This window comes from Dipodomys ordii, unplaced genomic scaffold (genome assembly GCF_000151885.1).
Source record: "Dipodomys ordii isolate 6190 unplaced genomic scaffold, Dord_2.0 Scaffold41, whole genome shotgun sequence".
Lineage (NCBI taxonomy): Eukaryota > Metazoa > Chordata > Mammalia > Rodentia > Heteromyidae > Dipodomys > Dipodomys ordii.
The window spans coordinates 12,972,595-12,986,418 of record NW_012267257.1 but is presented as its reverse complement, the minus strand read 5'-3'; the positions used below and the strand labels follow the sequence as shown (position 1 = coordinate 12,986,418).

Below are 13,824 nucleotides of genomic sequence, written 5' to 3'. Positions count from 1 at the left end.
ATAATGATACAACAACAGTCAGTAACAGTGACTCTCTTTCTGAGGTGCTAGAGATAATAGGTCAGTGTTTAAATAAGAGGTCTCTATGGGTCACTGTATTGTTATTTTATGTTAAGAGGCACAGGTAAGGAGTATACATAACTGGAGTCACACCTGTAATCCTAACCTGACTCTTGGCTTAGGAAATATGTGATCTCCAACAAATCACTTTCCTAATAAGTCTTGCTTTTATTTATCATCAAATCTACATCAAATCTACTGACAGACTTCAGTAAACCACATAGAGTTATAAATTTTAAGCAAAATCCATGTCTATTTAACATTCATCTTATAGTGCTTAGAAGAGCATGTGTTCTTCACATGTCAACAAAGTATGTTCCTCCTCTTCCTTCACAGAACACTTCCTTTTACTTTCGAGGAAATAGGTCACAATATTTGAAATCATAGATAATTATTATTATCATATGCTATGTGTTTGACAGTTTGAATCTCTGAACCTATAGCACATTTTGTTCTTTGAAATGAATAGTAATGAGACTACAGAATACAATATGTAATTTCAAAGAAGGAATATATAATTTTTCATTAAAATTGGAGTACAAGTTCTACTCAGTTTGTATCTGAAGAGAGAAATCTTAGTAATCAGGAGAGGAGAAACTAAGAGACATTGGTTAACAGTGTCACACCCATGGTAGTCTGAGTTTCTCTAGGTGTTTGAACTCAAGTGATCACATTTCAAAAGCATCCTTTCTGACTTTGATTACTTTGAGTTAGACATATTGGCATACGTGTTCTGCAGGGTTGAAGAACCCATATTACATATCAGAAAACTAAGAACCTATTTACTCAAGTTACCTTTCCCAGGAAGAGACAGAGCTAGGATTTTAATTCTCAGGTTTTTAATTCTCTCTGTTAACGACAAGATTTAGTACTTCCAAAAAAGTCCTTATAAGAGAAAAAGAAGAGTCTTTGGGAGGACTCTTCTGTAGCAGAAGTTAATAAAGGTTTTCCTTTCCTTGAAACAAGCCCATATCTCATTCCTCAAGAAGTGCTGAGCACAGCCGTTGGAGTAGCTGCCAAAGCCCAGATGTCAAAATGCAGTACAAGAATTGTTCTTTGCTTCGGCATCTTGCTGGAATAATCAATCCCAGATGTCCTGGAACTCTGCTAGTTTTCCGATGTGCTCTCTTGTACTTTCAACCCCACCTTCTCCAGGAACTCTGTGACAATACTCACTGGACTTCCCTTGCTAGCAGCCTAAATTCTTGACTTTTGAAGTCTCTGAAAAGAAGCTGAAACAGAAATAGTCTCTTGACATTGCCATGGATTCCAAGGTTAAATGATAGCTGCAAGTGCCTATACCTATCATAGGATTTTAGTGTCTAAAAAAGACATACAAGCACTCTTAGATTTGAAAATAAACCGGGAAGTTGTCTAGTCAAACTTCATCTAAATCAAAAATGTAAATCAAGTTTTAATCATTAGTATATCTTCAGGAAGAACATACACACACTACCAAATTGCAACTTAGTCTATAGTAAGTCTTTAATAGAAAGCATGACAACAAAGATAATGAATGAATTGTGAAGCTGGACATTTGTGGGTAGAAACTGTATTGGGTGTGGCTAGGATACAGGACCTTTAATAAGATGAAGAATATCGTATCAGCAGACTATGCCAAGCAGCAAAAACAAAAGCATAGTGTCTTGGAGATATTTGCTATATCTTCTGTTTTGGGGTGGGCACTGTGGGGAAGGTACTCTCTCACTGGAGCCTGACTTCTGACCCCAGATACCTGATATTTCTAAGGAAAGGCAAACAGGCTTGAGTGGTTGTAGTTTAAAGTCCATGCCTAGGAACATGCTGCAAGCCAACTTGGAAAGAAAGTTTGGGTTCAATCTTTTATGGAACTTTTATGTATTACTTTAGAGAGTTTAGAATTGATGTAGGTGACAGCAACTATGTAAGAATTTTTAATAGGATTTGACATGACCAATGTCTAGCCTTCAAATATTAACTGTGAGAGTGGTGAGAAGGAAAGGTAACACCTGGAGAGAAGGCAAATAGTTAGAAGGCAGATACAATAGCTCAAGAAGAAAGAGATGTTGAGATCCCTGTTTATTTAAGGCCATATGGAGAGGAATGTATTGAAGGCCAAATGTGATGGTACATGTGTTTAATCCCAGCACTTGGAAAGCTGAAGCAGTGTGTTTGGTCACAAATTCCAGGACAGCTTGGGCTATCTAGTGAGAACTGTCCAAAAAAAAAAGTACAGAGGCTATATTGAGAAATGATTTGGAGTCTGTCAAAACAGATTCCAAGTGAAATAGAGGCAGGTGACAGATGGCTTTGAGGTATCTTAACGTCTTTGTAGGGTGAACCTACGCTATTCAAAGAAGTAGGGTTGGCAAGAGGAGGCTGTCCTGGAGGATGTCTAGCAGGACTTAGAAAGATGGTGATTTTCGTATGGGATGTTTTGGTGGAAGTGCCAGCCCTAAATCCACTTGACAATGTCTAGTAGGCTACTTGCTGTTCAGATGAAACTCAGGAAATAGATTCTGAAGCTGACAAAATGGCTAAGGTAGCCTAGGAAATAAATACTTGTGAAACAACAAGACTTAACAAAGAAGTTTGGAGAACACACACACTTATTTCAGATGCAATACACTGTGGTGATTTAGTAACTGAGCACTGGGACTCAATTTTAAAGTAAGACTTCCTAAGTCTTTATCTGCAAAAATGCAAATAATGATAGACCTCTATTTTAAATGTTTAATGTATGGCAGACACAGAGATTCTGTTTAGTGTTATTTATTATAATATTATTGTATAATTTAGAGAAATGAAGCAGAATTAGGTGAGTACAAAAAAAGAATTGAAAATAGAAAGTGAAAGTTTTAAAGATGTCACAATCCATTCCATTGTTATAAAAGCCATTAAGGGAAGATCTGAAGAAGAGAAACTGCAAATCGATAATAAACACAAAAAGAGATTTCTAATGGCAGACAAAATTAACCAACTTTCAGAATGAAATAACTTTTTTATGTGTGCTGGTCCTGAACTCAGGCCCTGGGATCTGCTCTTGAGCTTTTTAGCTTAAGGCTAGCATTCTATCACTTGAGTGTGCTCTACTTCTGGCTTTTTGGAGATCAATTAGAGGTAAGAGTCTCAGACTTTCATGCCTGGTTTGCCTTTGAACCACAATCCTCAAATCTCAGTCCCTTGAGTAACTAGATTATAGGCATGAGTCACTGGTGCCTGATTTTAAAATACAATTTTTAGCCTACTATCTGTGGTAATGAAAAATAATATGAACCCAATTTGGTCAAAGCATGAGGAAATCAGCTCTCTCTGTATTCTATTTATAGGACTGGTTGTTGATTCTATCCTCCCACCTCTAATCTTGGGGCTTGAATTCTGGGTTTGGGTGCTGTCCTTGAGCTCCTTTTGCTCAAGGATAGTGCTGTCTACTTGAGCCACATACCCCACTTCCAGAGTTTTCTGTGATTAATAGGAGGTAAGAGTCTCATGGACCTTTCCAACTGGGCTGGCTTTGAACCTCGATCCTCAGATCTCAGATCCTCAGATCTCTCTGAGTAGCTAGGATTATAGGTTTGAGCCACCAAATACTGACTGATTCTATCTTTTGAGGAAGAATGATTAAATACATGTGTCCTGTGACTCTGAAATGCTGCTCATAATCTGTCTTTTGAGACCTCTCACAAATGCACTCTTGATAGATGAATGGATGGGTAGACAGATGATTGCAGATACGAGGAGAAGGATGTCTTAGAGGCTATTATATTGCAAATGGAAAATTTTCACTTACTTCACGAACATTAGCACGCATTTTGTTAGGATAGACTTAGAAATTTCTATTTTCCTAGTACCTGATTAAACACCTTCTACTCACTCATTACCTATCAAAGCAGTCCTTTCCATTATAGGATTCTAATAGTAGAGGAATGTAGACTAATTTTTAATTTTTTCCAAGTCTGTTTTCTGTAATAAGTATTCCAATAATATATATATATATATATATATATATACATACACACACACACACACACACACACATATATATATATATGAAATGCAGAATAAATGAGATTATTCACATAAAGCACTTAGCACCCACTATGTAATACAAGTGCTTAACAAATACTATTTTACCGCTCTACCTTGAATGGATATCTGCAGATATGGAGCACCAATTTTATTTTTATCTTTCGGGCACCTCTGAGGCAGTACATACTCAAAGTTATTTTGATATAACTTTTTGATAGGTCTTAAACGATGGAAGCTCTTTCTTAATGCCTTTTATTTTTCTTGTCACAAGAAGGGAAAGAGCTGGGTGCCAGTGGCTCATGCTTATAATTCTAGCTACTCGGGAAGCTGAGATCTGAGGGTTGTAGTTTAAAACCAGCTTGAGTAGGAAAATCAATGAGACTCTTATCTCCAATTAACCAGCAGAGAGCTGGAAGAAGAGATATAGCTCAAGTAGTAAAGTGCCAGCCTTGAGTCAAGCCCCCAAGCCTGTGTCCCAACACATGGTTAAAAAAAGAAAGAAAGAAAAAAAAGGAATGAAGATCCTACCAGTCTCATCAACCTATTAGTGTAGCCTTTGGGCCCCATGAACCAAATGGAACATCCTCTTGTGGGCCTAGGATTAGGGAAAGGAAGCTACAGCAAATGGATTAGAAATGGAGATTTGGTGCAATTATATCCAGAGAGAACTGCGTCAAGGTAAAACAAAACAGGTGATACATTCAGTACATTTTGTATGAGCCAAGCCAGTCTTAGAGGAGAAATCAGTGCTTCGTGAACTAGATTGTTTGCAGGCTGCTGTGTTCATATTCTTATATTAGGGGTGGGAGAATAGCTAACCCCTTATAGTTAGCTATTCTTCCTACATAACTTCTACAGCTATTCTGCTGTGGAAGTTATGTAACCTTAAGTCACTTATACATGCAGAGTTCAGTTTCCTCATCTTCATTCCTTCCTTCCACCAACGTTTGGTGAGTACTTACTGAATACCAGCTGCAGTAAAGATACATAAATGTGGTCATTCATCCCAGGGGGCAGCATTCTACTTTAACAGACATAAACAATATAAACATGAAATATCAGTTCTGGACTAGAGGCCTGAGTGCAGTGAAAGCAGAAAGAAGAGGGTACCTGTAGGAGCTGGAGAACATTTATAGAGCAGGTGACATGTGAGCTATTTTTTTGAAGGGCACCTAAGAATTTGTGCAGATGGAAAAGAGAAGCCATTCCAGGAAAGAGGATTTCTGTGTTCAAAATCACCAAGACATGATGGAGGACAGTGTATGGAAGGAATGGTAAGTACGCAGCTGTGGGACAGGGTCATATTTCCTAAAGGGAAGTGTGTGGAGTAGCAGTTCGGAGGATGGTTACTGGTTATTGAGGAGAGGGAGAAGGACTGCATCAGAAACCAGTGTAGAGCAACTCAAAATGGGTCAATGAAGGAAGCTACATGTGTTTCTTTCCTGAGGGAGTCCTCAGGATTTTTTTTTTGGGGGGGGGCGGGTCTGATCATGGGGCCTGCACTCTGAACCTGGGTGCTGTCCCTCAGCTCTTCAGCTCAAGGCTAGCACTCAACCACTTGAGCCACAGCGCCACTTCCAGCTTTTTTTTTCTCCTTATGTGTTGCTGAGGAATTGAACCCAGGACCTCAAGCATGCAAGGCAAGTGCTCTACCACTGAGCCACCTTCCCAGCCCTCCTCAGGATTTTTTAATACACTGTTTTCCTATTGGCATGTCGAAAACAAATCTTTATGACAATGCTGTTTTTATATATCTGAATGTTTTAAATAGAATTTAAATTTGCACATAAAACTTTATGCTATCTTTAGAACAAAAGTAGAGAGACTAAAGTTTGGTTTTGCTCAAGGCAAAGTGTGTAGAAATATATTTGGACTGAGGGCACACAAATGTTTTTGTAGTATGGTAAGGAAATGAAGTCTTTATGAATAATGGACTATCTCACCAAAGAGCTATTTTATCTGATCATAGAAATATGACTTCAACATATCCCTATGAAATAATTGTTCTTTATGATTCATGGTGGTCAAGAGCCATAGCTGTAAAGTAGGGCATGGTAGGACATGTTTTCTGTAGTTCTAGCTATTTAGGAGATGGAGGAAAAGGATCACTGGAGCCCAGGAGTTTAAGGTCAGCCTGGGAAACAGTCAGACCCAGTCTTACGGTAGTTGTGGAAACACACAAACTTAGATTCACATCTGAGAATGACCACCTTTCTAGCTCAGGATCTGGTTTCCTTATCATAAAGTGGTGTTGAGTATAGCCCTATGTCAGTATTACTGTAAAGAGTAAATGAAATTATCTGTGAGAGTTCCATACTCATCATATTCTAGTTAACAGATACTTTGTTTCCCTAAAGCTTTTGCCTAGACATTGTTAACCTTCTTGTTATACCACCATGAATAAAGGCAGTGGGGATAGGGTTAGTTAGTTCCAAAAGATGATATGGGAAGAGCTTGTCATCTTCTAAAGACAGATAATATAAACAAGAGAGCCTGACAGGGTCCCTTGAACCTCAGAGAAGACATTACACACTGGAACTCACTTGTCCTATTAGTAACCTGAAGAGTTCAAACAAGGGCAACCCTGCCCCCTTGTGGTAGGAGAGTAGTAGGCCCAAGGCTGACTCAGCCTTCCCAGGATTTTGCTCACCTGATTTGAAGAACTTAGAATTGCATTGTCTCTTGGTTTACTGAGAAGAAAATTAAAGTGCCAGGTTATTTTTTGTATTTTATGCAGTCTTGTAGTAGACAATGAACCAGAGTCTTCAGATTTGCTTACTAAACAACATCAACATCAAAAATCCCAAGTAGTTACCTCTAACTCCAGTTCAACACCTTTAGTATTAGCAAATCAAATATATGAAAATCTTGATGGCTAGAATGAGAAAAGGCAGGTCCTCTTTTTTTTTTAACCACTAAAAGGTTCTATACCTTAAATCTTTGGTAATAAAAAAGTTGGTAAGAAATCACTTGAAAAGCCAGATCTAGCAGGGGCATTCCTGTAATTTCAGTTCTGAACTTAAAAGTGAGATGTCACGTTTAGGACCAAATTTGAACTCAAAAAAGCAAAACAGAAAGGAATCTAAAAATCATAATGAATGGTATATTAAATAACTGAGGTTTTCAGCCCACATAGCACCAGGTGTATGATCTGTCTGTTAATCAAAATAGCTAATAGTTAATCTTTTTAGAGAAATCCCAAAACTCTGGTCCCATTTTGGAGACTTGTTAGAAGACTCAATATTTGGGGACATGGTTATGTGGCAGAATAAAGGAAATAGTACCTCAAGCTGAGGGTAGTCTGTTAATTAAGATAAAATAGTGATTGGGTAGAGAAGAACCCACCAACAGCAAAACCTAAAAAAACCTAAATGTTTTCCACCTTTTCTCTAGGTCTTCTGTTATCAGCAAAGAGAAACTCTATACAAGATAGCCAACAATAAAGGCAATCTTATTGATAAAAAAATTTTAGACCACAAAATATATTTATCAACATGGACAGCCATGGCAGAGGAAACGCAGAAGAGGTTTTTACTTTCTTGAGAAGAAAGGTCTACTTAGCAGCAGGACAGGTAATGTATCTACTAGGTGTCATCAGAAACCAGAGCCATATCTTAAGGGAAAACCTTTAAAACATGGGCTTTAAGTTATAGTTTCTTGTGTCATTGTAATCACATTACTTCCCATTTCTGATCTCTACATTTAAATTTAGTCTCAATTTTGTTGTTGTTGTTGTTGGGAAGAGCATTTACTGGAGCCTCATTTACGGTAGGCAAATGTTCTGTCCCTGAGCCTCAGCATCAGTCTTGATTTAAAAAAAAAATCTCTGCAAAATGTAAACAGTTTATTGGCAAATGTTTAAGTACATTATTTAGAAGTGGTTTAATACACTATCTTTGAATTTACAAACACTGCATTCTGAGGAAGGTCTGATGCTTCTGAGACATTTGCTCTGATTGGATTGGTCATAATGTGTTAGGATCAGAAAAGGTCTTATTTTATGAAGAAATTAGAGGAAAGCCTATAAAGATTAAGATATTTGTGCCAACGTCACATTGGTCATTATAAAACCATCCTTTTTGATTACAGATGATATTTTTCCATGAGGTTATCTAGGTGAACATGACACTGGATTTTTTTTTGTGGGGGGGGTCTGGTCGTGGGCCTGAACTCTGGGCCTGGGCACTGTCCCTCAGCTCTTCAGCTCAAGGCTAGCGCTCTACTACTTGAGCCATAGCGCCACTTCTGGCTTTTTGCTTATATAGTGCTGAGGAATCGAACCCAGGGCCTCAGGCATGCAAGGCAAGCGCTCTACCACTGAGCCACCTTCCCAGTCCCATGACACTGGATTTTTAAGTTTCATTTTAAAAAAAGAATGCTCAAAGGTTAAAAATAACAAAAGAAAAACCTTAGCCCCTGAAAATGGGGGAAAAATAATCTTGTACTACATGCCTTTTTTAGTGCATTAAAGGACAAAATTTCACACGAGTTTATACTATAAAATTTCTTACTTTCACCATCTTCACCTTCCTTAGTTACCTGATCTTATTTATTGAAGCTCAAAGACCCCACGTATGTGAATCCAAGTGTTTAATGCCAACACCCATAGCACTGCATTGTGACTCTTCATTCAAGAATTACCTCTTGTCTGTAAGGCCTGTAAAATCTAATAATCAGCTAGTTCCTGGGGTGTAGTAGTGAGTAGTGCTCTGCTGTAAAACATGTAACTATCAACCTGAAAGGTTTTACTATTTTTTTGAAAATCCCAAGTCTTAAGATCTCCAGACTATATTAATAACACAACAACATAAACTGTGTAATATGTAAAATAAAGAGTTTTGGTATGTCTATTCTTGCTTTTGAAATTGGTCTTTACTATTCTTGATTTTTCTTTATAATCTCCTGTCAAGTTGCTATTTTCTGAGACTGTTTTATACAAGTATGGATGATATATGGTATAATTTTTCTTCAGTCTATTCAAGAGAAGTTTTAGGTTCACAACAAAATTGTGCAGAAGATAACAGATCATAACACCTGCCCCATACATGCATTGCCAATCTAATTCTCACATCTTCCAACAGTGGTTTATTGGTTAATCCATGAACTTAAATTACACATCATAACAACCAAGTCCACAGTTTAGACTCCATCCTTAGTGTGATATATGTTTATGCATCTGAAACATATTTGACACCTGTAATCCTAGCTACTCAGGAGGTTCAGATTTGAGCATGAGGATCAGTTTAAAGCTAGCCCCAGCAGGAAAGTCTGTGAGACTCTTAATTAACCCGGAAGTGATGCTGTGGCTCAAAGTGGTAGTCTTGAGCTGAAGAGCACCCAGACCCAGAGTTCAGGCCACACGACCAGACCAAAAAATATAAAATAAAAAACAAAGTAATGAAAATAAAAATAAAAAAATCCCACCAGATTTACTATTGTATCATCCAGACTAGGTTTACTGCCCTAAAAAGCCACTGTGCTCCACTGGAACACTTGAGTGAAATCTCAAAGTCTAAGAAATTACACTAGAAATATTCAGACTACAAACAAACCACAAAGTAATGAAAATAAAGCAAGATAAGATATCCTGAAAAAGAATCAAACTGATATTTGGAAATGAAAACCTCAGTAAGTCAAATAAAAAGCTGTAGAAAGTCTCTCCAGTAGCATGGATCAAATTGGAAGTGTGTCTGGCCAAGGTACATTGTATGAGTATAGATATGTCAAAATGAAACCCCCTTATACAACTGATACTAATAAAAATGTGGGAAAAGGCTCACTGTAATACAACATAATATAAAATTGCATTCACATAGGAAATCTGCATTGGCATCAAGCTTTCTAAATTCAATAATAACCCAAATCCTTTGTATTCTCATATCCAAGTGCCAACCAGGCCCTATCCTTCTGAGATGAGACAAAATGGGACTATGGTTGTAAACACATGCTTGATATTTATAATGGTTCTTGAAATTCTTTTGAATTAAATTAGCTAATAGGCACTTTAAAGATGAATGAGTTAGCTTGGTAAATTTTTTTTCTTTTTTTGGGGTCCGGTTGTGGGGCCTGAACCCTGGGCCTGGGTGCTGTCCCTCAGCTCTTCAGCTCAAGGCTAGTGCTACTACCACTTGAGCCACAGCGCCCTTTCCGGCTTTTTTCTTTTTGCTTATGTGGTGCTGAGGAATTGAACCTAGGCCTCAGGCATGCAAGGCAAGCACTCTACCACTGAGCCACCTTCCCAGCCCAGCTTGGTAAATTTCTGTATCAAGTTAGAAGAAGAAAAAAAAAAATCAAGCCCAGCTTGAACTGTCTCACACAGACTTCAATAAGCATTTTTAGCTAACACAAAATTTTTATGTTACCTGCTGTTAGCACTGTGAAATCACACTAAATTGGTAAACTCACTCACCATCCTGCATGAAAGTCCCCACTTCCAGAGGGCTTGCCAACAATCAAACTAGAATTGTCCTAACCCAGATAGTAAAGATGTGCGTTGGTGGTTCAAATCTATAATCCTAGCTACTTAGGAGGCTGAGATCTAAGGGTCATGTTTCAAATCCAGCCTGGGCAGGAAAGTCTGTGAGACTCTTATTTTCAATTAACCACAAAAAGCCAGAAGTGCAGTTTTGGTTCAAGTGCTAAGAGTGCTAACCTTGAGCATAAAAGCTCAGGGGCATAGCCCAGGCCAAGTATTCAAGCCCTAGGACTGGGGGAAAATTAGATACCAACAATGCAAGTCCATTTAGGGCTCAAACTTCAGACACCATGCCTATCAGGGTAGGGCACAGACCTTATAGGATGATTTCATGAAAACATGAGGAACTACTCTGTACTAATCTCGTCAGTTCACACATCCTGGATAGCTATACATGTAATTTTACTAATGGTATAGTTATTAGTATTAATTATAACTGATCAACAAACTATTCCCAAAGGAAAAGCTATTTCAAACATTTATTACCCAAACATCTCCTCTGTACCAAAATAAAGGATACTAGAAGCATTTGTAACTAATGTGACATTTCTAATTAGAACACCATGCTGTCTATGAGGTTATGTGAAATCTACTACAGCTACCAAAGGTAACAGGTTCAGGGCAACTATAGACACATTCAAAATCAACATGGCCTATTCTGAAGAGAAAGTAAGTTGCAAACACAATTACCAAAAAAATACTGTATTTCTCCAGTTCCTCAGGACACAAATGTTTTATTTCAGGTGATCAAAGGATAGGCAGTATGAAGGCAGAAAGATTTCTTGCCCCAAACAAGAATGCTATGTGCTATTATTTCAGGAAATCTTAATTAACCTTTACTGGCACTCCTTGATATCACAGATATTTTAATGATAAAAAAAAATCACTGTGGAAGTGGTGCTGTGGCTCAAGTGGTAGAGCACTAGCCTTGAGCTGAAGAGCTGAGGGACAGTGTTCAGGCCCAGAGTTCAAGCCCCACGACCCACAGAAAAAGAAAAGAAAAGAAAAGAAAAAATCACTGTTTCCGTATTATTATAGAACTGGAGTTTATAATAGTTTTATTTGAAATATATCAATTCTGGGTGGAACTACAACAGATGTACCCATTCATTCATAGTAAACACAAGATTACCAAACATGTTTCAAAAGGCAAAACTAAATTTTTTTAAAAAAAAGGTTGTATTCTCCTATATGATACATATGAAATGAAGGTATAGATACCAAACTTATCACTGGCTCTGCTGGAAGTGCTCTGCCTAGTGGTCTTGCAATGCAACTAAAACAGAATTAGTAACAATGATCAGGTCAAAGAGAATACAGATAAAAGAGGAAATTCTTTATTAAATCAGCAACTTGATGTTACATTTGGAATCATTAGTTTAATTCTAAATAGCTGGAAACATACAGCTAAAATGATAGCTTTAACTGTTCAAAGATAGGCATCCTTACTAAATCCTTATTAATAGGTGCAATTAAAAAAGTTAGACTGAAGCAAATTTGGTTAAATGATCAAAATTAAATTCACTAAAAAAGAATCTAACAAATCATTCTTGATATAACAGTTATTAAAAGCCTATTACATCTCAGTATTGCTCTAGATACATACAGAGGGAAGAACAAGAAAATCTGCTAGATAAGTTCTAAAAGTGCTATAATTATTGCTCTCTTGCTCAAGGTTAGTGCTGTACCACTTTGAGCCACAGTGCCATTCTGGTTTTCTGGTGGTTAATTGAAGATTCTCAGCCTTTCCTGTTTGGGCTGGCTTTGAACCATAATTCTAGATCTCAACATCCTGAGTAGCTATAATTACAGGTGTGAGCCTCCAGCACCTGGCTCACAATTCCATGTTTTGTTTTTGTAAAGGTGATACACAGTTACATAATAAATACATTTCTTTTTGAACAGTGTCACCTCTTTGTTTTTTGTTCTTAATCTCCCTCCCCGTAAGTTGTATATTTCATTTTCAACATAATGTCTAGTATCACTGCTGTATTTGTTCACCCTGGCTCATTTCCATGCTTCCCCTTACACTTTCCAAAACATGTGAGACAAAAGGTACAAAAGTCAAAAAGAGCAACAAAGGAGAAACAAAAAATCAAAATAATGTAAAACCTAATTTCTATTTCCTGGAGTTGGTTCATTTCAATTAACATTTTATATGATCAGGGACAGCGTCCAGGTCTTGAGTTCAAGACTCATGATTGACAAAAAAAAAATGGAATTGTATGAACTTTGAATCGTATGTGTATGTTGCTAGCATATAAGAAAGCAGTTGGCTTTTGAATATTAGTATTGTATTCACTAGTAAAGTCTCTTGCCACTTTAAACATCAGTTAATAGTTCCAGAAGTTTTTGTCATGTCTTTGCAATTTTCTGTATCAATGATATCATCTGTAAATAAAGTTTTATTAAAAATACTGCTTTCTTGATTATGAAGGAAAACTGTTCCATGAAATGTTGACTCTTTTCCTAATTATGTTTGGATCTATTTCTTGACATATCCATAAAAATATTTTTATACTTAGCAGTTTCATTTTTTTTCTTGAGCACATCCTAATAATCACAAACTTTTTACTTGTTGCACAGTAGCTGGGCATCCTGAGACTGCCAGGGACTTGAGTCTATCAGGCACTCGCCTTGGGTTACATCCCAGGAGTGTACATGGGCCTGGGTAGGGGGCCTTATAGCAGTGAAGAGTCCTTCCCAGGATGCAGCACCTGCAGCAGTCATCTCCAGGCCATTCCTCCATGTGCTCTGTGCCTAATGGTTCTCAATCATCAGTAGTTTAAGGGACTCTTTATTCAGGGAAAGGGGTAGTTATGATGAGTATTAATGGATAAGGGCTAGGAAGGCTAAGTGAATCTTTTCCCATGAAGAACGAGCATATCCAAAAGCTAGTGTATTTTTTCTACTAGAGAATAAGTTATCATTTTAGAATATTTTGTTAATTATAAAAATATTTGCATGCTACAAAACATGTTCCAGTGAAAAACTACCCAATCTACATAATTGCTTAATGATTATTTTGCTACATTTTAGTGTAGAAAATTACAGGCAAATGGGGGATATACATTAAGTACTTACTGAGGCATTTACTGCATTAAATAGTTCTGAGAACAAGAAAATCTGCCCTGAAGACTACATTGTATACTATTCATGGACCTTTCCAAAAGGCATACTTTAAAAATCATACAGAACTGTTTGGATTGGTATGGCAATGTCTCATCAGAATGCTTGCATGGAAATCTCATGCAAAAACCAGTAACAGAATAATATTGCTG

At 37.3% G+C, this 13,824-nt stretch overlaps 1 protein-coding gene across 1 annotated transcript in view; it reads left to right on the top strand.

The window, feature by feature from the left end:
- Positions 1-7,611, top strand: part of Ttc23l (tetratricopeptide repeat domain 23-like) — a 36,268-nt gene extending 28,657 nt beyond the window's left edge. The window contains exon 10 of the mRNA XM_013018528.1: positions 7,462-7,611. Within this exon, the coding sequence (XP_012873982.1) occupies positions 7,462-7,611 (150 nt within the window). The remainder of the gene's footprint in view (positions 1-7,461) is intronic.
- The last annotated feature ends 6,213 nt before the right edge of the window (positions 7,612-13,824 follow it).